The 27,778-nt window shown below is 36.9% G+C and overlaps 1 protein-coding gene across 1 annotated transcript; it reads left to right on the forward strand.

The window, feature by feature from the left end:
* The first annotated feature begins 1,885 nt into the window (after positions 1 to 1,885).
* Positions 1,886 to 27,188, forward strand: LOC120952467 (leucine-rich repeat-containing protein 4B-like). Its single transcript, XM_040371797.2, has 4 exons — positions 1,886 to 2,052; positions 3,937 to 4,279; positions 24,291 to 24,618; positions 25,974 to 27,188. Exons 3-4 carry the CDS (start codon positions 24,502 to 24,504, stop codon positions 27,186 to 27,188), a joined length of 1,332 nt encoding a protein of 443 aa, XP_040227731.2. The 5' UTR covers positions 1,886 to 2,052; positions 3,937 to 4,279; positions 24,291 to 24,501.
* The last annotated feature ends 590 nt before the right edge of the window (positions 27,189 to 27,778 follow it).

Consider the following 27,778-nt stretch of genomic DNA (forward strand, 5'->3'; position numbering starts at 1 on the left):
TGGCCAACTACACTACTAATATAATTTTTAAATTGTTTTTCAGTATAAATTATTTTCAGTTGATGTTTATTTTGAGGGGCAGCGCTGGTACTGACTTGCGAATACGTTGTGCAATTGCCCTGTATCGATATCAATACACACTATATTGGTTTCCTCCAATCCTGCAAGCATAGATCATGGAACATTTTCATATCATTAGTTTTGTTTATCATGTTTAATATAAATGCATTGTATTTTTGTTTGTTCTTGTGTGATGATTATTATAATAATATACAGGCGTATTCTATTTTGAGCTCAATTCGATTCGAGTCGAGAATATGAACTCCAAAATGAACTTTTCTATACAAATGAACACAAAAAAAATCATCAACTCGACGAGGAGACGACTCGATTATAAGAATAGAATACGCCTGATAACTTCATAATTTTTGGCACATGTTTTAACGACTATTAGGTAACGAATTGAAAGGGTAATGACAGCTACACTGAAATATTCATCTTTTTCACTTCATTACAAGTATATTTCATATTCTTCTCACTTTCTCTAATGTGTTTACTGACTAACATTTTAACGTATGTCTGATATTAATTATTCAAATTTACCCACTCCATTTTCAGCTAAAGTATACGCATGCGGGTCTCGACATAATTTGGAGATACGCGAAATTAGATTGTTTTTCTAGGTAAGAATCAACCAGTTTTGGTGATATGGGTAAGTATGATTATGTTTTTTTTGCACTACCTCAATATGAATCCTTTTTCATACATATGGCTTCATTATTTGTGATGCTTAAGGTGAAATTCAATGCACAATTTGCTGTCTTACAGGCGACCCTGTTTTGCGTGAAGTTAATGTGATACGAGTAACAAGGCAAAGAAAAAAAAAATGAAATAAAGGTTGCCTGTGTAAAACATGCTTTAAAAAGGCTAAATGAAGATATGCAGTGACAAAAAAACAAAAAAGAAAACAATGTTGTGTGTGAAGCAGATGTCACTGGCAGCTTTATACTTCAGTTCTTCACGGATCAAGCTTGATCAAATTGGTTTCATCTATTGCTCACGCAGGATGTTGAGTCTCGTTGACATTTCTTCACACTGTACAATTTTTTCCCGTTTATTGTTTTCCATAAATAACAAAACAGAATTTTAAAAAACAGGACATGTTCAGAATCGCCTTTACCACTTGATGTGACCGTAAACAAAACTTCTCGGATTGTTTAGTGCCATTGAAATGTTTGACATTTACTTTTGAAATTACTTTTGAACATTTTATACATAATTTGTGGTCTCGTGTATCTTTTTTTGCGTAAAGGACGGGTTGAATTATGAATCTAGGTTTAGCTAGAAATTCATCGTTTAGTCAGAAATTCATCGAAATCAGTAGCACTTGAGGTTGATCATATATCAAAACTATTAAATTTGTAAGTTCTAACTTTTCGCGTGGACTGTTGTTTAAAACCATTCAGATCATCTTGCAAAATACCTCGCAGTATGATACTAGTATCACCCAGCAGCAAGTATCACAACCTAATAAAGACATTAGTTTGACTACAAGCGACTTAACTAAAAAATGAAGTTAAGTTGTTTTGTTCTTTTACCATTAATATTGTTACCATCATGGGCTCTCACTTCCAGTCGTTTCATAAAGGCAAAAACTTCCACTCACAGTAGGTCTTCCACGAAACACAAAAAAAAAATGCTCCGAAGCTCACCGTCGATTTGACCGAAGCAGCATCTTCGTATTGCAATCGCTTTTGTCCTCGTGATTGTTCGGATTCGTTCGTTTTATCGCCGACTCACGAGGGACCAAAGAGTGTTAACAGGGAAGTCGTACATTGGATGAAAACAACTGAACGAGATATTGCAGGACCTCATCTATCCCAAGGCCAGCCATGCGACAGTCAGCTCGTAAACGTTATCATTGTCGGACGGATTCGCGTCCTCGGTTTCCCGGGTACACCTACTCGATGGCACGTTTTTGTTGTGGTCGCGATACGGGTACATGCGAATGGTATGAGCATTTGTGTTATTGAAAGTGTTTTGAGAGTAAAGGTACGCCATAATGCTGAGTAATAAGAGAGTGTGTGCGTTTGAATGAGTGAAGTCAATCAGTTCTAATGAAGCAAGCGTATTCCTGAGTGAAAGTGATGAAGTGTGCCAACGGCTATACCCTCTGCCCATGTCCATAAGCAAATATCTATTTACATTGCTGAAGAGCTGCTTCTTCAATCATCCGCGTGAATACTTGACGAGCTGTTTTGTCAACTTTGAATTTTCATGTCGTGGTATCTAAATTTTTTTTCCGTATCAAAACCAATCGGTTGGCTTTCGAAGGTCAAAAGGAACTCATTAGTACTAAAGGAACCACTAATCACTAATTAGTCCCGAAAAAACATCCCAAGGTTGGAAAATGGAAAAGAACATTGTAGCCCATGATCAACACGCTGCTATATGTATAGAATCCAGTAGACATCTAGGAAAAAAAACACCCGGAACTCATATCATATTATATTGCCTATGCATATCACACCGTTATCACTAGGTCTGCTTCAGACTCAAGGCGCAAGAAACAACTTACGATGAGGGTTTCATAGAGGTCAGTGTTAAACGAGCACCGAGAAACGGTAGCAGATTTGATAGGCTACACAAACAGGGTGCCAACGGTGTCGTTATGTCTGGTGCAAAACCACAAAACTTCCTTAACGATGCATTTTTTAGCATTGGTTGAGGACAGTGACTTAGTAGGTACAGGATGGCCAGACTAGTACTAGGTGTCTTGATCGCGTGCTATGCTAACATCTATTAGCCGGAGGCATTTTGTGGCGAGCTATCGTTATACTCTACAATTTGGTCATGGCTAGATTGCCATCTAAGTTTTGTCTTTAGCTAAGGCAGCTTCCGGCAGACACGTGAGTGGTTCGACATTTTCCCCATATGGAAGAGCAATGGAAGAGAGCATACGATTACATAGAACAGACAAGTTAAGAACTAGTAACTCAGTTCTAGTATTTTATGAGCGTAGTTTACTCCTCACTTCAAAATCCATTGCCTTTCTGATATGGCCATTGTGAATAGGTTGTAAGTCAAAAATCTAATGAGAGTATAATATTCAACCTCGATTCAGCAACCTTTCAAATGTATTATTTTAATTGTTTGTGTGCGATGCTGTTTTTTATGAACATTTTTCTTTCAAAAGGAAGCGTTTTATGTTAAGCTATTGTAACCATATTGGCGCAACAACATATGGCTATTGTTTAAAACCATTTTCCTTTACCAACCGCAAATTTAGCTTTGTTTTTCTTTTCCGACAATAGTATACCGGAATAGTTTGAATAGCTTACTTAATTGAAAAAAATACGTTGCTCATCTAATATGACTCACAATGCATTTTAGCTACTCTCAATTGATTTGTGGTAATTTCTGTGGTATTCATTCTGGGCGAATATTTCCAGGCTTACCTCATTTTATTTCTCTTGGGCGGAATGGGACAACTGAGGGTCCGTCAGGCGATTAATTATTATTATTTATTGAATTAAACGGGCAGTGTGGTCTAATTGAGTATTTCTAATGTGAGATTAACTCAAAAAGTCCGTTTTGCTACTTAACTAATTGTTACATAACTGAAAGCCACATATTATTCTAGTGATTTTTTTTTATTATTTATGTTGCATCTCGATAGTATAGAAAGTCTGGGGTCATTTAATATTAAAAAAAAAAAACATCAAAACCTTTATGAATAGAGATGTTCAAAGACTGTGGAAAGATAGATAGCCGAAAAATCAACTTATTAAATTTGTATAAGTGATATCTTCATGTGAAAAGAATGTTGACTTATCAGTTTCATAAAATGTTATTCCAGTATTTAAACCCCAAAATGAGTGAATCATCTACACTTACTCTTAAAATATAAGTTTCTTATCAATTGATATTTCATAGAGCAGTGAATTTGTTACAAACAAATGTTTTTTTGTGCAGACATTACTTTGATGGATATAGAAAGTGAAGATCTCAACTCGTGCTATTTATAGTCCGCGCAGAATGTGAAGTGTTTTCGTTTCTTGCTCTATACATATGTTATTCAACGGTATGCAGTTCACACCTCTGTTTGAATAGTTTATGCAATTACAGCACCCATCGGATACAGTTGCAACATCACCTCTGCATTGGACAACCGCATACTAGCGAGCGCATCATTCGTTCGCCCATGTCATCTCATTAGAACCATGCGAGTATTTGCTAGACTTTTCATAAAAATTAAACACACGCAAAACATTATCCGGTAAGTAGTAGTAGTAGGCAAAATGACTGTTATGTGAAGAAAATTCAGTCGTTAATTCTATGGAAATTATATTTGTTTTGCAAAACTACAAACTACTGTTTTGTTACTCTTCTTCTTTTTTGGCTCAACAACCGATGTTGGTCAAGGCCTGCCTCTACCCACTTGTGGGCTTGGCTTTCAGTGACTAGTTGATTCCCCCCATAGCAAGATAGTCAGTCCTACGTATGACGGCGCGGTCTATTTGGGGATTGAACCCATGACGGGCATGTTGTTAAGTCGTACGAGTTGACGACTGTACTACGAGACCGGTTTTGTTACTAGATAAGCTATTATTAAACTGAATCTCTATTAACGTACCAACATCTCTACTGATATGTTTGCGTTCCAAAACAAAGTTTATTTCACGCTGTCGACCATCCAATTTAGATTGAAATCAAACAAATATCATTATTTCTTCTATTATGATTAGGTATCAAAAATTCAAAATGGTAAAAAAAACTCTCATTTTAGTCCACTTTTAAATAATTGGAAAAAGTGAGTGCTGCGATCCTATGTTATTGAACGGCCCAAAGCCTTATGTTTTGATTGTACCATCATTTTGATAGTGGTTTGTTTATCATAGGCATGTGAAAGTAGGTTGCAGTTTGTTACTTATTTTCTAAAATACTGTTGAACCAAAAACACACCAGTAATGGCACAAGAGGCTGGATCAGCCGTACCGGTGAATTCGTTCGACAAAAAACGTTCGTCACTCATGAGAAAACAGGGTTGTGCCATTAGGTTGGGCAGAACAAAACCTAGACGGTTTTCAAGTTTTTGATCTAGAGGTCTATGCAATGAGCGAAAATGACCGTCGTGGCGAACGTTCCATATAACGAACGAGTTTACCCGTACGGCTGAATATCTCTGTAAGCTGACGGTCCCTTAAAGATTCACTTTAGAGATATTTCACTGTGATTCGGGTGATTTGAGAGCAGAAATTAGATTAATAAAAAATCGGGTTTTCTATTCATTAATGATCATGTATTTGCCTAACACAAAAATACATAATATTTAAAAAAAAATGAATGTATCTACTCTAGACACACATAACATGAATATTGGGATTATCTCCACTTAAAACATATGAAATACGTTGGCTGTTCTCTTAGGTGTGCAACTGTTGTCAAATCACAGTCGCCAACTCGAACTACTTTATAACATTGCCCGTCATGGGTTTAAGCCTTATATGAACCGTCCCCCCGTAGTAAGGATTGACTATCTGGCTGCTTGGAAATAAATTAATTAAGAAGAATATTATTATAACGGTACGTTTTTTACTGTTTACACTTTTGTTTTATATTTAATTAATTGCTGGCACTTTCTTCGATACAATACACAAGGTTGCATTTTTCACAGAATATATTTAAATAAGCCATTGTTTGTCTAAGATGTCAATTCAAATATATTTTTCATCGGTAATGCTCGCAATCGATGATGAGAGACTGTAAACTTTTTGGAAATTACACAGCTATTTTCACCATTTCATCTCAAACGTTAGCTGCTCACGAGAAAATTATTGATCTGAAAAATTTGTTAATTCCGATTATATATTAACGTGTCATACAAAAAGATGTTATAAAAAAATACAAAAAGATGTAAAGTAACATATATTATAGCATGAGTTTTTCCTCTCGCCGATAATTGGGCCAATAGTGCCATGTTAAGCAATTGTGCATGTAACTTACATGCAGAAGTTTGGTACAATTAAATTTTGCATTTTACTTTTATCTTTCAACATTTAAATGATTGTCAGTTTTTATGCATAAATTCTTTCTTTTTTTTAAAGACTTTTTTCAAAGGGTGTTTTGCACTGTGTAATGTGTTTCTATTCATTTGCATTAGGCAATCTGTGGACATTATATCTTTATATTTTGTAAGGTATTCTTTTTTCATTAATCCGCCTCCTTTCATTCGTGTGCGATCTCGTGGTACAGTAATTAACTCGTAAGCCTTAATAAAATGCCCGTTCTGGGTTCAAACCTCATATGAACCGTCGGATGTGCCATGGCATTGATTGCTAAGTGTCATATTCGTTTTTGTGATCTCATTTGCAGCAAATACAACAAACATACTAATACGGCATACGGCTCCCCTAACTAATCCTCAGTTCTCTTCAAATACCTAATAATAGACTATCCTACTATCCTATCTATATACTCCAATTAAACCAATCTCTCAAGTTCCTCTTCAAGAAATCTCATCATGTAAAGCAATATTTTGTTTTGTTATTTGTTATAAGTCATATTAACTTTTAATTGCTTTTACTTACCTTAGACATATTTTTTAAAGGGCATTCAGTTTTTTTAAATGCCCAAACGTACACTGGTGTATCCCATTAAATACAATTCCTCTTTAATTTTTGCTACCAGAATTTTTGAAGTTTTCATTGTTTATTCAAGAGCTCCAGCGCATACAACATACCTTTTTGTTGTTTTTTTTTCACATCATGCACTGCTCTAATTCTTGTTTAGATCCCTAGTTTAATGGATCCGAGATTACTTTTTTCCGGCTTGTTAGTCATTTTGGGTAGATGGTATCGTTCACGCTGCAAATTAATTACATCAAAACGGTCACGGTATCATGGACGGGCGCGTGATCCGTCCTATAGTTAATGCCAAGATTCGTTGGTCCTTGAGTTAGGGACAACACACCGGGACATGACCTTTATTTACAATGGGTACTTTCGGGAAAACTCGCGTTTATACCCGCTGTCATCCTTTCCATCATCCTGTTTTCCTTTATGCCTATTGGTGGTTGAAAAACCGAAAAAGCTATTAGAAAGATTTAAGAGCTTTTCCGCAAGGGAGGAAAAAGTAGTAAGAATCTCTTGAGTGATTAATGTTAAACTGATTGGCGTAATTCCGCTAATATTTAACGGACGTTCAAATCGATTTAACTTCGTCATATGACCGCATATTATAAATCATAAGTCCTGTTAGTATCAACTGTTTGAACAAAATAATAACTACGTTCAAACAGATTTAAATTTTCATGTATGATAACTAGATATAACATATTATTTAGTTCATTAACGGGAACCAGTGGTCAATTCGATGGACGCGTTTGCTCCTAGGATGACGCATTGGATTAAAATCTCCAGTGGACCGTCCCCCCCGCAGCATATATGGATCATACCCGGCTGTATGGTACTAAAAAGTCTCGGAAAAGTGTACGATCGCAAAGAAAATAGACGGATAAGTTTTTTCATTATAGTGTTTGAGTATTACGATACAAAGTTATATCAGTACATACCATGTTCCTGATAGTATGATGCTAAAGTTGGTGATTCATGTCAAAGCGACAATGCAATTTGAGGCAGATACTTAAAGTACTATAACACTTTTTAAATGTTAAAAAAGGAACCAATTTTTAATTTCCGGATACGGCCAACCATTTCTTCCTAACTGTGGAATTGGGATCATGACAATGAAGCTAACAAAGACTTTGTATAAATAAGAAATACTACAAATGATAGGAAACAAATTTGTACGATCTTCAAGTTGGATTTTATTCGGATTCAGTTGCATGTACATTAATAAAGCTCTAAAAATATTTGACAGTGATCCAGTCAACAGTGAATAAGAAAGCTAACTTGATTGCCATATCAAATAGCTCATCCGATCCGCTGGTCGGCATGATTATCTTGATGTTTGATCTACTGTTACAACACGTATATCTAAACCTAAACCCTACGTTCATCACGTAACGCTATCACCATCAACAGCTCTTGATACACTTAATGTTCCAGTCAAGTCCTCCTGAACCGAAGGACCTTCACACCCTATTCTGTACTTTGCTCGTTGGACCACATTTATTTATATATTATCGTTAGTTTTCCCGTGAATCACAACCGTTATCCTCTCACTCGACATTCTTCACAGAAACTAAGCCGCTCTCAATCTCAAACACTCTCGCATCAAACGAAATTCGTTTCACCGCACGTCAGCCATACCAGTACCATCATAAACTTGTTAGCTATTGTTTTGCTATTTTTTAGAGCTTTTATCTGTTCAGATAAAGTATGGACCAATCATCATCGCACATACATAATCTAATGTTGTGCTGTTCATTCCATACTGGCAAGTTTTGAGGTTTTTCTTTTTCACTATGGGTTTGGCCGGATGATTCATGCAAGTGGACTGGATATCGTAGATAACTTTTCATTTGTTTCGTACGGCTTCTTTATGATGTACCATTTGTGCATTTATCTTTTGTTTCGACTTTTTTCTAAGTCTCGTAATATCGATCTAGTAAGCTTTATTATTTGTTAGTGTATATTAAGCGACAAATTTTTGCAAAAGACAGCTTTCAACGGTTAATTTAATCTTTTTTTAAATATAGAGCAGCGGGCGTGTAGGCTTTTTTCGAAATAATATAATTTGTATTAAAAAAAAATATAATCAGCTATTTGGGTGTCATAGCGATTTGAGTATTAGATCAATGGATAACCTTATGCAAAAGGTATTCACATACATCTCATGCCAAACAACAAAAATAATAAAAATGTAATCCCGAAAGAAAAAAAAGCTTCTTTCCGGTTGTCTAACAATTTTCCACTCTTATTCGACATAAACGACGTGTTGGAAGCTTACCGCATCATTCTACATAGCAGTCTCGTACAATTTGTTTGGTAACTGGATCGTTCGGATTGAACACGTTCTGTCGGAGCTCAGGTGTTAAACGTATAAGTTGTGGTTATGGCACTCGCCGTAAAAAGGATCGTGTTTCAATCTCTCTATGCAAATTTCGTATTTTGATTGATAACATATTCTTTTGATCTTTTTCTCACGCTGTTTCACTCGAACCTATTTAAAGTTCTTAAATCTAAGCTAGTGCCACAAATGAGATTGAGTTCCTTTGCCCTCCATATTATTTTATTTGCAAACAATTTTACTTAATCTTTTTCCAATAACTCTTTTTTGTTGTAATTATACTCAATAAAGGATGGGTTTAAACGCATGACGGGAATTTTATTGAGGCGTACGAGTTGACGACTGCGGTCTCAGGGATTTCAAAGAAAACCTTGATAGGAGGGTTAATCTTGTACTATAATAATTATCAATCATTGTGTTATTTCATTTCATTTCATTTCACTTCAGCTCAGCTGTAAGCAATGTGCAACACGATAATTGTTTACAAATGTCCCTTTTGCAATTCGTGTGTCGTGTGTAAAAAATCATTAGTTGTTAAGAAAAATCTCATTATGCCACTTATTTTATAGTAGAGTAGTAAAGTGTGTTGACACTAAATTTTCGTCTTAATAACTGGTGCATTACTAGACTTCTTTATGTTGTTTTGTGGCTATAGGCACTGTCAACTGATATCATTTCATTAGCTACTTGCAAATAAATTTCCATAAATTCGATAAAAAGTAGTTTGCGGTCTGTATTGCTATTCTATGCAGCATTTTGATGCATTTTGATGCTCAAACATGTTTTACATTGCACATATAATTCATGATTTTCATAATAAGAGGGCATTGCTCAAATGAAGTCAAACGTATAAAACTACGAGTTTTTTTTATCAAAACATTTTATTTATCGATCCGTAGTAGGTAAAGGTAGAACGTAAAGAAAAATATTCAGTGCTAGTCAAGCTACGTTATTTATCCTGTCATAACTAGTTTAGTGACACGTGTTTGTATTGTGTTGTTAAGTACTCGAATGGGATCGAATTTCGGTTCATTTAAGTGAATGTGAGTGTACCGAGTCGTTGTTTAGCAAAAAAGCAATACCTGTACAGTCTATAAATCGGTACAATACTCGAAAATCGGTAACAGTACAGATTAATCCGTTGGTCTGATCACATTAAAAATGAAGAAAATATTGACAATCTATCCTCTAACAATATAAAATCGACTATTTCTTGTCTTGTCTCGAAATTTGCGAACGTTGGATAGTTCTTTTGCTCATTTTTGCGATTTTTTCAAATCCTCATGAATGTTTGAACTCATTTTCATAATTTTTATTTTTTCATTTTGATGTATAAAAAAGAACCATAGCGTTCTTTTCTTGTGAATTAGTTAATTCATTTTTTTTCTCGTGAGCTTAATAAACCGTACTGTTTTGGTTCATTTGGTGATGATGATGATAGGTCCCACCTCATAACCCAACACAGGTTTGAGAAGGACGATACTTCGTCCTAAGATATTAAATAAATTAAATGTAACATATTAAATAAACTGGTTTTAGTTATGCTAATTAAAATTAATATCGAACAAGTGGTGAGATCACAGATGCGATTAAAAGCAACAGGATGACAAGAAAAGCATTTCTGGATTTACATTATCCTTGTAACGTCTAATATAAATGGAAAACGAAATAAAGCTTCCTGCGAAATCAATAGCTCCATGGGGTTTTGTCGTATAGCCAAAGTTCCAAAGATAAGGTTTTTTATCTTGGTCTACTACTTTCCAGTATTCCTCACATCTCGCTTAGTTGATAGGGCCAGAGACACAAATTGTTATTGACTACTTGTCCATACATAGCCAGGTTCGTCGAATTCTTCTTCTTCTTTTGGCTCAACAACCGTTGTCGGTCAAGGCCTGTCTGTACCATTTGTGGTGTTGGCTTTCAGTGACTTATTGATTACCCCCCATAGTAAGATACTCAGTCCTACGTATGGCGGCACGGTCTATTTTGGGCTTGAACCCATGAACCCATGAGGGCATGTTGTTAAGTCGAGTTGACGACTGTATCACGAGACCGGTCAATCCGAATATCCGTAAAAAATATTGTGGTCCTACTTTCCGGACAAGTTGAACTCAATGTATCTGCTTATGAACTTCACCCATCTCCACCGATGGATAGAGGTAATCACGCAGACTGCCGGATCGAACAGCTAGAGCCCAAACGCTCGCATCCTAATCACCACTTAAGCGTGCGCGAGTCTCAAACCCATGTTGACTCATTCATTTACATTTACTTTACTTTTTTTTCTTTAAGCTAAACAATATTCTATCATCATCATCCAGTGCATAATGGCAAGTGCAGTCAGCTACTTCCACATCATACTTATAAACTATCAATGGCTTTAATATGTCAACAAGATATCGATTTTACCCCTATAAAAATAGGGACATTTTCACTCTGTTTTAATCAAAATACTAGAAAAATTCAATTAAAAATTGCATCTCAAGGTGCCAATTATGGTTAAAGTGTCTTTATCAATTCACCAATTGTGGCTGTATGCCAAAGCTCTTGAATACTGACACCAAAAATTATTTTGTGACATTGTTTTAACTTAAATCAAGTTATAATACGTTCACTGCAACAATATAACTAATAAATACGTAAAATTTTCAAGTATCCGCTTTCTATCACTGGTTGTATTCATAACTACGCTCAATCAATCGCACAATTGATGGGAGGATAATCCCTAAAAAAATAATTTCTTATACATTTCTGATTACATCGTAGAGATCGTAGATCGTACATCGTTGGACACACTTCATATCACTTGAAAATGCTTCATATCACCTGGAAGCTATACCAAATCCAGCTACCGTATCATATTTTGCGAAAAACAGTTCAACAACAACTACAGTTCATTTTAGCACACCTCTATTAAGTACTTCATAGCTTTGCCACCTAGCCTGCCATGAAGTACTCAATGACTATGACAACCTATGGGCGCGTCTAGTGTTATTGTTGTGATATTAATATTGTAAATACATAACAAATGATAAAAAAAATCCTTTGCTTGGTTATTATTAACTTATCCATTAGAAATTGTTGTGCAAGAATTACTATCATAATTTTTATTATTTTAGAATAACATTACTACGGTCGTATGTTCAATCTGTATCGACAGATTTTATTTTCTTGTTTGAAACAGAATTTATCGCTTCATGTGCAATGCTATATAAAAAAGAATTTGATTTAAATAATTTGTAAAACGTATTCTTCAACGTGGAGCTAATTATTCCGACTATTTATAGATTTAATCATGGCAAATGTATCCATTATTGCAACCATTGATAAACTGTTCCAAATGTCATGCTTGTGCAATCGAATTAGCATCATTGGACATGAACTAGGGGGAAATCCGTGGAGGCAACATAACCATCATCATGAATGCCATGTAAAAATAGTAGGAATGAAACAAACGTTGAATAAAGAAACGTGGCCAAATTGAGAGAAACGCGATTGTATCGAATGGCTAATGAGCAGTAGGAAATCAAATGCTTTTGCCGGAAATTCGAGCAAGGAGGAAATGTTTCAGAAGTGGCCCGAATTGTTTCCTTCCGCATTGCTACGTTCAACGCAAACGTAGTATACATATTTTGATAATGGGTTCTAGTCAGCTTTTTTATATGGAGTTTGACAGTGAAACCATGTCAACACTCCATACAAATCCACACACAAAACACTAGCCTGCGATTTAACCAATGACGGGCATGTTATTAAGTCGTTTGAATGAATTTTATTTTTGAAAGCACATTTAAAACTTTTTTGAATTGCGCGATAAAGTTTGCCAAATTCCTAATAAGAATTATAATGTCAGTCTTCGCCTGACTAGCGTACTTTTTTGTCTTGATAGTTTTTGTACATGTGATTGAGATAATTTTGTGAATAAGACTAAAAGCACAAAGAGAGTGATTTTTTATGCCAACAGCGTAAACATCGTAAGGATGAAGGGGTCAAACGCGTTAAGAAAATTTTGGAAAAATAAATGAAGATAATTAAGCAAAAAAAAAAGGTTCTGAAGCACTAATGTACAGTCACGATGCAATGAATCAAAACATCATCATTCACACTAAGTGTCAACGAACAAAGCAAAACAAAACAAAAAGCAAAAAAAAGTGAAGTGGGCACTGAAGGGGATAAAAGAGATTTATCTTGTTGCTCAACGGTTGCCTTCGTTTGTGTGTCACAACGGTTTCCAGCATCGATCCGTTAGGATACTTTTTAGGGATACTAGTACTTCTTTACTCTCAAATGATTTTATTTTTTTATAACTTCATAGTTAAAGGGTAGTTTCTTGTCAACCAAGCCGACTGATCACTAGATGCGTTGTTACGCCATTTTTGTGTGATGGCGTGTTCCTGAATTTGGGCTTGTATTTTGATGTTGAACAATGGCATGGTTTTCTTTAAAACCTGTGGTCAACTTTACCCACGAAACATAAACGTAATAAAACTTGAATGTTAAAGATATACGTCATACTTCAAGCATTGCAATTTATGATAATTCTTAAAAATTTAAAATTGGAGTGTAGATAAATATGGACATTGTATATTTGGGTTGCGCTTCAAAAAATCTTTCAGATGCGCTAAGAAAACAAAATTTCCATGTTTTTATTGAAGCTCTTCCTGCGGATTTAAAAACATCGTAAATATAAACACAGAAAAACCTAAGACTGTCAACGTAACATTGCAATAACCCAACAATATTTAGAAATGATTTATTAAATAAATCTCTTTACTTGTTTTGCTAACGTACGCTTGTGAAAAGTAAGCTGGGAATAAAATAAATAATAATAATATAATATTTACTCCACAGGAAGGAGCTCTTAGATCAGATATGTCCAACTGGAGGCTCGCGGAACACATGTAGGTTCTGAGGGCTATAAACAAACATATACAGGTGCCCGAGATACGACTGAATTTGGGACCGACAAAATGTCTCAAAACAAGGCGTAAGTCGAAATAGTCGTATGTCGAATATCTGTGAATATAAAATTTATAACCGAAATTGAAGAGTCGGAATCTATAAATCGTATATTTTATTTAAAATAATATACGATAATGTATTAATTTTCCTCCAAATGCCGTTTACACGATCTAGAAATTCAAGATGGAGGAGTTTTGGAGTCTGAGGAAATATGTTTGTAACGGTATTCAAAAAAAAATATCAATTTCGTCTCAATAACAACTTTTAACTGTCAAAATCAAAATCGTCGTATCTGCGAATCGTCGTAACTCAAGAGGGTCGTAACTTGGGGGACGCCTGTAAAGGGTTTTCAATGATATTATTGACGTTTTCAGTGAGTTGTTGATTCGTTCGAGCATATAATTGACTCTTTCAGCGAGATATTGAATTGTTCGGAAGCAGGCGTTGACAAGTTCGGCTATACTATAGAGCTGTCACTTTCGTACCCCTTGGACTACAGCTTGGATCTTTCCCATCAGAAGGTAAACAAACAGTTTTCGAAAAAATATGCTAGTTGTAACTAATATATGTATTAAAAAGCTTGGGGAATGGCTATTTGCTAATAAAAGGACATCTAAGAATGAAAAATTACACGCTTCGGCACAGGGTGTAAACAAAACAAATGACAGCACTACAGAATCGCTGAACATGTCAACGCCTACTTCCGAACAATTCAATATCTCGCTGAAATAGTCAATTATATGCTCGAACGAATCAACAACTCGCTGAACAGGTCAATAATATCATTGTAAACCCTGTAATCTCTCAATATGCTGATATTAAGTTGAACTGGAATAATCAGGTGGATATACCACCGTAGTACACACGTCTCAAACTTTTAGGACTGGAGATGCTTAAAAAAACGTAGAGACTTACAAGTAAGCTTCATGGGATGGGATTGAAGGGTTAGTTCTAGGAACAATTCATACACCATCGCTTCTTCATAAATTATGCTTTTGCGTTCCTAGTTTAGCATCGCGGCAATCTTGAATATTATATTAATCGAATATATCGAACACATAATATGGTGCAAATGACTCCAGGAGCATCATGACCAACACTCAGAATTAATCGGAACCTAACCGTGACAACATTTAGAAACATTTTAAAGACATTATAGGTAGAATATGCTCTCTTTTACGAGTATTTTTTTAATTAAAAAAACAACACTACTGTACAATAGTATTCATGAAGCAATAAATTGCCATGTTATATTTCTCGAATTTCAGAAACTCGGATGAAATTTATCACTTCCTGCTTGTCATGACTACGCTTTCTGCTTGTCATGAGTAAATTTTCACGCATGCTAGCAACGTAAAGATACTCTAGGCGAGTAATTTATGACTCCGTTTTTCACTAAAGAATTCGTACTGTAAAAGATGCTACAAAGGAATGAAACTACTTCAACATAATCCGTAGCTTAGGGCAGGGTGAACCAGGAAAGATCAAGTACGTGCTAATGGCGCTAAACTAGTGTAAGGTAAAAGAATGGTAAAAAACGTAGCAAAACACCTTTAAAACCAACTACTTCATCGTCCAAGTCAGCACGATTGCCAATCATATTGCAGACAAATGATAAAATATAATTGTGCATTGGAGGTCAGCTGGTATTACTTTGGACATTTTTCATCATTAAGATTACCATGATTTCGAAATGTCTTCGCCATCATGTTTTAAATCCTGATGCTTAGCTTTCTTTTGACACCATAACAACATTTAAATTTAATTGAAGACTTGAAATGGTGAAATACAGGGTTTTCCACGATTTATTGATTGATTCCTATTAATTTTAGTACGTTCCCATATTTTTTTGGTGCGTTCCCACGATTTTTGGCCGTTTCCCAGAATTTTTTGTTCCAACTGTATTGATATCCAATCGGAAAATACCAATAAATTATGGGAACGAACCAAAAATCTATGGGATACGATCAAAAAATCGTGGGAACGAACCAAAAAACTATGGGAACTGATCAATAAATCGTGGGAAACCCTGTAAGAAGAAAATAAAATTGTCAAGAAACAATAATATTTCCTTTATTACATCATCGTTTTTCTAAAAGAGTTTTTCATATCATACAAAAATTCCATAACTGAATAATTTCTCTGAGCTATTTTTCATCTTCATGTGCACTTGAATCTGAGCAGTTTCAGTCTACAGCAGGGAAAAATCTTAAAATACCAGCTGATCAGCAACTGGGATTATTTCATTTTACATTCTATATAGATGCTTACACCTAGTTTATAATATGAAAAGATAATCAGAAATAGTATCCATGCAGTACACGAAAGATGGGTATGCTACATAACGTAAAGCTTTGCAAAAAATTACAGAAAACAAGCAGTCTGAACTTGTAAATCTTTGAACGGGTAAATTGCGAACAACTTGGGTAAAGCTGAGTTTAATCTTACTCGTCGATTGTGTCTATTGAATTGAACAATCGGTCCATTTTTAATGTCCTGACAATTGAATAAATAAAAGCCTTTGCAGGTTTTAACAAAATAATTTTCAATTTCAACAACATCTGCATTGCTTACGAGATGTATTACTTGCAAGAACAGCTGTCAAACATTGTATTTGAATCACAATGAAATCACTTCGTCCACATGAATTTCAACATGTTGTTACCTAGAATGAGTTTGGCAGTTCTTTGTGATGTGTTGAAAATCATGTATAAGAACTGAAATTTTATTATCATGCCAATACAATTTGTGGCAGCTGTTCTCGGAGGTGGTGTATAATGATGCATATTTTGTCGATCACAAAATTTACTTTGACTCCTTACTTTGACGTACGAGATGCGATGTTAAAGTCGAAGCAATCCGAAACAGTGTTGAATACAGTAATAACATAATTTTTAGTACTTTAACATATAACGGGTTGTTTCACGATATATTGCATGCTTCAGGTTCTGCCTCGCATCAGTTCCCAGATAAAACCTCGTGCTTTCGAACACCCGTAAGCTCCCATCTTCGGAATCTGTTCTTGGCGCTGCTTAAACATTAAGATTCAGTTTCCTTATTGTTCCATTTTATGCACCACATGAACCGGTAAACCTCTTCTTCTGTTTGAGATTTCTATGGTAAAACAGTGCAATTGGTACCAATTTGTTTGTAGTAAACTGTATGAAAATAATGCAACGCGCAACACACAGCAACAAGCTGTACCTATCCTTGGCTGCCGAGCGCGTGAATTGTTTACCGTTATTCCCATGAGATATTACGAAGCAAGCGAATACTTCATTACAATAATGTTTGCCCGCCGGAATGAAAATAGAATCAACGCAGTGTGTGGCTAACAGTCACATACATGGATTTGCTTTGTTGAGAGAATTTTCCAGGGTATTTCTCGGCTTAGCTTTATTCAGCCTTCATCCGCTTCAGGTGATATGACGATGTAGTTGATAGCACCAAGCAAAGGCAGCTGCAATAGTGAAATCACGAACAACAAAACAACTTTTTGCCTCTCTCTCACCAACTCTCCACCAACTCCCTTCAATTTTATGTCTCCACCGAATTTACGATCTTTTTTCATTAACCCATTCCAACATCCTGGTAGTCCCATGGCTGCAATGAGCTTTACGCCTGCAATGAGCCTGACGTTGGAGGGTTCGTTGAATATATGCTATTAACAGTTGGTTGGTTCACATTTTCGTTCGCACTTACGCACATGCAGGGGCTTTGGCGTTACCATACTCAACCACAGGAGGTTCATGGTACTTGATAAACCCGTACACAAGCTGAAAGTCACGGGTAAAAGCAAACAGCAACAGATGATGATTTTATTTCCCGCGCACGCAACACAACTGTTGGTGGAGGCAAATTTGCCTGTGCAATGGATATGGTCGACTCCTGATGGTTTACACACTTCGTGGACAGATTTTTGCCACAAACCGAGCAAAGCGTCACAGTTGAGGGTAAGGTTGGCACGAAGACAAGCAACGAAACAAAATATTTTAACGTTTCCTCTTCATCACGCGTGCAAGCGTAGGGCTATGTACTTGTATCAAAAAACAGAAACCAAAAAGGCATATCCCGTTGTATTCTCTCAATATTTGCACAGTGAGAAATTAAATAAAAGGTATTTGAAATAAGAGGTACCGTTGTAAAAAGGGCACGTAAAAAACAGCTTTTGAGCTGAGGTGGGTGGGGGGGGTCTTTTTCGGGATTGAATGAAAATAATAAATACTAACAATATTAAAATATTACAACATTAAATAATAATAAAATACAATTAATGCCACTAATAATGGATTCCTCTACCGTGCAGGTTTTATCAAATGGTTCGTAATTTTTGTTGTTTTTGCTATTTTTGCTTCTTTAATGTCACACCCATGTTCTTTAATGTCATGCCGGTCTGGTGGCACAGTCGTCAACTCGTACGATTTAACAACATGCCCGTCATGGGATCAAGCCCCGAATAGACCGTGCTCCCATACGTAGGACTGACTATTCTGCTATGGTAACAATAAGTCAAAGAAAGCCAAGCTCACTTCACCAGTGAGGGTACTGGCAGGCCTTGACCGTCAACGGTTGTTGTGCCAAAGAAGAAGAATGTCACACCCATTTTTGCAAAAGCAACTACGTTGGCTCCTAGATGGTAGTGTACAAAAACATTAACGACCGTTTGCACCAACGTGCAATCTTAACCTTACAGTAACGTAACTTAAATAATACAGTACAAATTGGTCGATCCATAGTTGAATAATGTTGTAGACACTGTGTAGTTAAAAAAACAGGGTCTTGCGTCAACTAACTTTTTAAAGAGGCCGTTTATCCTGCGCACGGTGTATTTATATTTTCTCTTCAAGCGATAGCCGTTGTGCCATCACGTTACACAGCGAAGCTTTGCCTTTATCTCATTCTTCGAAAATTTGAAGGTCGACCTTGACAACTGAGGAGTCAAACGTATTGCTTATGATTTACGTGATTGTTTTTGTTTTCGTGTGCTATTAAAAGGGCAAGCGGGTTGTCAGCACAGTTACTTCAACATTCACCATATTATTGTATCTCTAATACCTCGCTGACGTGAACTACCTGCATACGAGATCTTGGTGCCCTGCTAGATTGTAAGCTCAAGTTTCATGAACATCTTAAAAGTGTAATATCCAGGAGTATCCAGGCATTAGCACTCATAATGAAAATGTGTAAAGAGTTTCACGATGATATGTGCCTAAAAGTCGTATAATGCGCCATCGTTTTTTTCCATCTTACAATATTGTTTTGTAGTATGGTGCCCCTTTGAAGCCCGCTCAATCAATCGCCTGGAAAGTATTCAACGAAAGTTTACTAGATACGCTTTACGGCTCCTTACTACCAACGGTGCCTGTTGCTTGGTTTGGAGATGCTTAATGTCAGGAGGAAAAACATGCAACCCTCTGCAGCTTATTGTTTAATTGTTGAATTGTTTATTGTATTTAAGTGATTGGCCAAACAAGCGGCCTTATCACAAATATAACGCTGATTAAATTTACGGGCAATCGCAGTCATAGTGTCGTTCTTGCTGTATGTACGTCTTGTAAGGTCAGTTCTTATTAGTCGGTAGTTACTGAACACTCTAGGAGGGACATTTATATTGACTCTAGCCAGTAGTTCTGGCGAGCCAGTAGTTATGAGTCGTGAGTTAAATGTAGTGAGTGACCTGTTTGGTTTTAACATTTCTACGTCAGTGTTCAAAGATCGTCTTCGTCAGCGTTTCCATTCTGATAGTTTATAAGTATAGATATTAGCTAAGCTATTTGTGTAGACCCGTGAAGGTCCGACAATTCATCATAATAAATTAAATTAAATAATAACATTGGTGGCTTTGTATGTGCTGATAATGTTCATTTCATAGGCAAAAGTATTTCATTGTGTGTTGACGAAGTGCATCAAATGTTTCAAAATTATTTCTATCAGCAATTTGGGAAGGACCGGCACAACTGAAAAAAATATGCTATGTTTTGTCTCCGTGCAATTCTTTCTACATCCTTCCATGAATACTTTAAATCTAAATATTTTTAGAAAAAGTTAAATCTAGTAAAAAAACTAGTAAATTAATAAGTAAATCTAGAAAAGACACGCACTTGTACTTTTTTATTACAGAAATATAAACAAAGCTTCTCAAACCGGACACAGCATGGTAGCCCGAACCTCACTAACGCTAATGAATTGCGATTCTACACTAATCTACTCTAATTGAAAACACCAGGTCAAATACTCTCCAAATTAACCATTCCGATAGCCACCAGTTCTTGGTTACCTATTAAGAGAACTTAGCGAATAGAAAAAAGCAATCAAAAACCAAATATCAAAAACTAAAAGCGAAAACACGTAATAATGCTCCAATTTCTTGGACAACTCATTCGCTCAAAGCCACGCAAGCGGCTACTTTACGTTTTCCCCATTGCGCCTCTATCTTTCTCAGTCAGTGCCAACAGACGCGTAGCTTGTCAGCTTCTGACGTTTACAGTATCGTTGTAGTCATACCTGCCTTTAGGGAAAATGGGAAAAGAAGGCTGTTTCCTCAAACGTACAAACGAAAGTGGATAAGTGAGCTCGTTATGCCGTTACGCTCCAGTCTCGTTCTTACGGAAGCCCGTCATTTGCAGTAAAACGGTACTTTGCATCTGTATGGTCAAATTTATTCAACTAATTATCACATCATTTTTCCATTATCTACTACACACGTTTTACTTCTCTGAAACGTTCCTTTTCAACGTTGGCGTAGAAGTTTACCGAGAGTCGTGAGTTTAAAATGGTCTCCGCTGGAGACAATATAATGACAATGTTATTGGTGTGTGAGAAAACGAATTTGTTGTTTTAGTGCCACATGAGGTACAGACTTTTTTTTAAAGAAGATCACAATTTGAAACATAAAGTGATGTGACCATGGACATCCTAAGAAACATATCCTATACCTTTTACACTTATTACATATCTGACCAATGATTTATTATGAGTGTACTATGTCACCTAGAATGAACATGTCTTTTAAATATAATAATGTTAGAGTTAAGCGGGTTTTAGCTATTATTATAGCTAAAACCCGCTTAACTCTAACTTTATTATATTTAAAAGACATGTTCATTCTAGGTGACATAGTACACTCATAATAAATCATACTTCATTTTCGTTTCTATTTCATTTGCTTGCAATTGGTGATTTATTCCCTGCATAGATTATAAGGTATGATTCCAACTGAAGAGTGAATTTTCTTATTTAAATTAAAAGTTGTTAGTCTACACAAGCCACAAGCCGGTCTCGTAGTACAGTCGTCAACTCGTACGACTTAATAACGTGTCCGTCATGGGTTCAAACGCCAAATAGACCGTGCGTCCATACGTAGGACTGATTATCTTGCTATGGGGGGTAAAATCCTTAAGTCACTGAAAGAAGAGCCCATAAGTGGTACAGACAGGCCTTGACCGACAACGGCTGTTGAGCCAACAGAAGAAGAAGAAGAAGAAGTCTACACAAGAGCTTGCTAAAGCTATGTGCTGTTTAAACCTATCCTAACCACATAGAAATGGTATGAACCACATAGAAATGGTTCCTGATGTGTGATCAGGAATGTCCTTCTAATCCTTAGTCAAAGGAATCCATTTTTTATTGACATTATTTTTGATTTGTGTTTTCAATATGTCAGCCATGGTGATTCTTTCATAAGGTCTCCTTAGACCTTGCGGGAAATGAAATTTATGTTCAAATGAATAAAAAAAAATGAAACAGCTAGTCCGGATCGAGTCAAGGTGGGTTTAGTCCGACCCGTGGGTCTAGCGAATTTGGATAGACTCGAATGTTCAGTAGATGCGAGAAAGCATCCTGACACGTTGGTGTATTCAGGTCGGGTCGGGTCAAAGCAGGTTCAATACTCAAACTGAAGTCGCACCAGGTTCGAAATTGCTAATGATATCTCGCACCTATTGAAGAACGTCGGGTCGTGAAAGGAGGCACTGAACGGGGTTGCTCTTAAAACCGCAATGTGCCAGGATGCGGAAGGAAATCTCATGACGGACGAGCGGGAGGTGATCGAAAGGTGAAAGTGCTACTTCGAAGGACACCTGAATGGATCAGAGACAGGAGAGGCTGGCGCAAGTGGCAGAACAAGGCAACCGCCACAGCATCAGCACAGAAATAACAACAGCGACAGCATTGGCGCAGACGACGAGGTGCCCCCACCATCTCTGGATGAAATTGCCAGCGCCATCAAGCAGCTTAAGAGCAATAAGTCTGCCGGCAGCAATGGACTGGCGGCCGAGCTCTTCAAGATGGGGCCGGAGAGGCTTACCGTCGAAATGCATCAGCTAATCGTAAAAGTCTGGGAGCAGGAGGAACTACCGGAGGAGTGGAAGCTGGATGTCATTCACCCAGTCTACAAAAAGGGCGACAGGCTGGATTGCTCGAATTTCCGAGCCATCACAGTCCTGAATGCCGGCTACATGATCCTGTCCCAGATCCTGTTCTGCAGATTTGCGCACCTTGCTACAAATTTTGTCGGCACCTAACAAGCTGGGTTTGTTGGAGGCAAATCCACCACCGACCAAATTTTCACACTACGGCAGATCCTCCAGAAGTGCCGGGAGTGCCAGATCCCTACGCACTTCCTGTTCATCGACTTCAAGGCGGATTACACCATAGACCGGAATGAGCTTTGGAACATCATGCAGCGGTACCATTTCCTCAGACTCAGACCATCTGGGAAGCAGTGTATTAGAAGAAGGTGACAATCTCGAGGTAGTAAAGGAGCTCCCCTATCTCGGGACGATCGTTACTTCGAACAACGACATCAACAGCGAATTTCGGAGACGCATTGTCCATTGTCTATGTGCTTCACCGACTGCTGAACCATCCAAGCGGAGGATGCAAACGCTCTGGGCGTGTTTGACCGACGCATCCTCCGGATCATCTTTGGCGATGTGTTTGAGCATGGAGCGTAGAGGAGAAGGATGAACCACGAGCATACTGAGCTGTACAGCGAACCGAGCATCCTGGCAGTGGCAAACGCTAGCAGGATACGATGGCTGGGGCATGTCATGAGGATGCCGGACTCATGCCCCACCAAGAAGGTGTTTGACAGCGATCCACAGTTCGGCATAAGGCGCAAGGGACCATAGCGAACTCGATGGCTGGATCAGGTGTAGCGAGACCTTTTGGAAATCGGGTGTCTAAATGAATAAGAGGCTGCAGCCAGGGACCGAGCATCCTCGAGAATGATTGTTGACCGGGCTATGTCACATCGACGTGCTCTATTGTGAGCAGGCCAACAAGAGAGATATAGAGAGACGTTTAGAACATTTTTAGAACCAATTGAACAATATGCAAGGCACTCTACGATCAGCAGTTGAGGAATAAATATTTAATTGTTAAGAATATTGTTATTATTCCCTAAGGCCCGGGTTGTTCCTATATAGTCTAATATAAAAATTACGCCCTTTGATACAGAACTAATCAATAGTGTTTATAAAACAATACTATTAACACGGAAACTATATTTTTGTTGAATTAACGCCACAATTTCTTAAGTCCCAGAAGTAAAAATTTACATCGACTGTCAATCAGAACCACCATGTATTTATTTTGTTGTTTTAAATAATTGACAGGTTTCTGATCAGTAAAAAATAACTCAAATATTCGAAACAGTTAATATAAATATGGTGTACCAATTTTTTCCCTTAAAAAGTTCTATAAATACTAAATCGGCAAGGTGTCGATGTTACCCACAATGTCGAACCAAACTTGACTTCTCCTAATATCAATAGAAACAGTTCAACCGGACGAGAAGGTTAAGTGGAAACATATGTTGTGAAACATATTTACAAAACAACTACAACAAACTGCAATATGCAACAACGATTACCATTGTACATATTATTGCTGGTCATACATTTTTGGGGCTTTTAAAGGAATTATGAATTGCAATTCATCGCTGCCCTTTGATGTATACAACATTTTCCTTTGCTAACATTTGGAGAGCAATTGAGTGCCACCGTTTACAGTTCGAAAGGAATACATCTCTGACAGGATAAATAAACAAGTAACTTAACACAGCCAACAATTTAGTGAAAGAGGCAGTAAAAGTTATTCGTTATTCAGCAGAAGAAAATATGGTATAATTTTCTTTAAGTGTTAAGAATTAAATTAAAAGTATTAAATAATGTGTGCGGATGCTCTTCAATACAAACCGTAATCTGTTACACTAATTGAGTTCCTTGTAAGTGAAGGAACCACAAGCCATAACCAATGACACTTATTTTGAATAATGTTTTATCCATGTATAATATACTCATTTGTCTCTATATTTGTCTAACGTCTAATTTGATATTATTGTTTAATTGCAGACATTTATGTTGTTGTGAAGAACAGTTTCATCAATCAATATCAATGGATTACTGTAGTGCAATTATGCAGAGACATAAAATATGACTCTTGCTGTATCGTAGTATTGATCATGTAGTGGATTAGAAAAAAGAAGTCCAACTGAACCGAGACTATCCCATAGAACCAAACAACCAACCAGCAACGGCAAAAATTCTAAAGGTGTCCAAGGAGATGAATTCAACCTGGCGTGTGATAGTATTTCTAATAATACTATGGCGAATTTGCTACAATAACAATCTCTTGGTCCACGGCTGTCCTCTGGAGTGTATCTGTCTATCACAAACACAGGTAACATTTAAATTAATTAGTATTTCAAATGTATTCCAACGAAATGCAAATGAACCACAATATCTACAGCAAATTTAAAAATGGAATATTTGTTAAAAAACTAAAAACTGTATCATGTTTAGAAAATGTCTTAGACGCTTAGGATTTAGAATGATGAACAACCTGAAATGTTGACTGTGACACAAGAGTGCCTGTGACAAAAGGCATGGAAAGTATTCTTCAAATTCTATTTTTAAAAATGAGGAAAAGTTTTTTATAGGGTGGAATAGACATCACCTAATCAATATCACAGGGGGGGGGAAATCAGTAAATCTGAGTTTTATTTGAGTGCGGTTATTTTCTTTGAAGTACTTTACATCATATCATCAACTTTTGCTCAAACGCTTCCTACTTAATGTTTTCTTAACTTTTTATGGTCGTAAACGCCAATCCTAACAGCATAAATAAACGAGACGTTAATCTAATCATAGTTTTGCTAACCAAAACGATTCATACGGAAAAATGAAAAATTCTTGAACCGGCAACATGGTCAAAGTACAATTTAGTGCCAAATTTAACTCCAACTTTCAACATAGGATAAACGGGTACTGCTTGGAGTTCTCAGTGCATATCGAGGTTAAACAAAGAATGGACATTACAATGGCTCTCTGATTTGGGTAAAACTTATTCATTATTCAGCTAGCACTAACGATTTGTTTATAAATTACGGGGAGTGAAAGCAAACACTGACTTCAAATACTTTCAAGTACAACCAGATACTAATAAGATTGTGCAAAATATCATTTCTGTAAATTGCTCTGTAGTAAAACCTTCTTTTCCAACTTGTTTCCACATAAAAAATAACTGCTAAATTAAAGTTTCCTCGCCTTTCCTAGAAGCTCAACGCCTCAAAAGAACAAGTGTTGAAAGTTCAAAAGAGAACGCTATGCTGGAACTTTCTTATCACCGAATGAGAAACATTTATGGTCTTCCATAGTGTACGTTAGATTGCCAATTTTCGTGTGTTCGAGCTACATTCGAGCCAAAGTGGAAATTCTCGCGAGACAGGATACATTTCGAGAGGCGAAATAAAGTTTCATGCTACGTTGGTTGTACGAGTCTCAGACCAATTTAGTAATCGATTTATAAGGCTTCTAAGTGGTCGAGGGAGAAGGGAAATATTCTATTACATGCTGTTTTTATTCCATTTAATAGAATGATAGTTGTTTAATACCATACGTGAGCATTTAAAAAGGGTACATAATACGATTTTATCCGTTTGTTTTGTATGAATGATGATGTATCGAATGTTATTTTACTCTTTCTTATAAATTTTATTTTAATTATTTTTAATACTTATCCAACGGATTCTATAGGTCATGTGCAACACTGGCGCTCTGCGTGAGATACCATTGAAAACCATCCCTGTCACGGTAGAGCAACTGTCACTCACCAAAAACTACTTCCCAATCATCAAAAGTGATGCATTTGGAGGATTGAGAGCGTTACGAAAGCTGTCACTCGATGGCAATAACATCACCACTATTAAACCATTTGCTTTCCGTGGTCTACCTCGGCTGCGAGATCTCTCGATTCAACATACCCCTCTGGCAACAGTTGCATCATTTGCCTTTGCCGGGCTGCAGAACGTCTCGCAGATACAGCTATCGCACAACAAAATCCTACGCATCGAAGGGTACGCATTTGCCGGGGCCGTCAACATTCGACAGATACATCTCGCCGACAACCCAACCGTAACGATCGAGACGAACGCATTCTCCAGCCTTAGCAACGTCGATCGACTCATCCTACCGTCGGGTATACGTGTGATCGAGCCGGACGCTTTCTATGGGCTCGAAACGGTTGGCTACCTGAAGCTTTCTTTTATGGATCTTGCCTCCCTGGAGCCGTACACATTCCGGGGCCTGACGCACGTCAAACTGCTCTCCCTGCAAGAATCTGATCTAGGTATCATACGAGCTGGCGCCTTTGAGGGTCTTGTGCAAGTAGAGCTGCTCAACATACTCAACAACAAAATTGACGCTATTCAGGAGCTCAACATTACTGCGGCCAATAGAATTAGGGTGCTTCGGATACAGGGTAACCATCTGCTCGAAACTCCCGAAAGTGGCTCGATCGTGCTTGAGGGCATCGATACACTGCATGTAAATAGTAACTACTTCCCATGCGGATGTCACATCCACACGCTCCTAGATAGTCCCCTCTCCAACGGTACTTACTTGTCACACAGTGGGGCTCCCGCCGGTGACTTCCTCTCCAAGAACTACTGCATCTCCCCGCTCGAGGTGAACGGGATGCCAATGAGCTCAATCGATATATACTCAATCGGGCGCTGTCTTGAACAGGTTACACGAGAAAATCTCGAAGCAGCCAACTCAGTCATATCAACTATGCTGCGGGGACAGTCTTGGAACAGGTGGCTGCAGTGGCAAAGTGAACATAGTAAGCGATCTCAAGAGAAGACACTCATTTCGTCCGTGTCGTCGGCTGTGCGGTTTCTGGCGGCATCGCCTATCATAGCAATTAAGTTTTTAGTATACTTAAAAAATTTTAACATAAAAATCAGTTGAACTTTACCTTTTTGGTGTCAGTTAATAAGATATTTTTTTATGAAATCAGAACTATTCGATTTCTTCTTATTCGGTTCCGAAGACATAAATCTGTATACTGTAAAGTTGGATACTGTAAATCTAGAATAACTAATTACAGAGTTAAGCTTAAACATAAAAATAGTGTATCAGTCACTTGTCAAAATATGTTAAAGGTAATGATCTAATCTTCTTTTTAATTAATATGGCCTTAGATTGCTTTCCTGTGCTGCAGTTACAATATCAGTATTTTGACAACAACAAAAATCAACATAAAGTTCGTTGTTTTAATTATTTTTTTTTTTTAATTTCAAAATTTTTGTAATTGAATATCATTTTTAAGCCATATTATTTATATAACTCATCAAACGATATTTTCTTCGATGCCGTCAATCGAAAGTAGTTAGAGTAACTGCATTATTAGTTAGACTTGTTTGCATTTAGCGAGTTCATTTTATTACATTTTTTATTTAACAACTAATTTAATTTATGAGAGGAAATCAATAAATTGATAAAATAATAAATTAATAGATGATTAAATGATTTGTTTATTTCATTTCCCACTCCTGCTT

This window comes from Anopheles coluzzii, chromosome 2 (genome assembly GCF_943734685.1).
Source record: "Anopheles coluzzii chromosome 2, AcolN3, whole genome shotgun sequence".
In the NCBI taxonomy this organism is placed as follows: Eukaryota; Metazoa; Arthropoda; class Insecta; order Diptera; family Culicidae; genus Anopheles; species Anopheles coluzzii.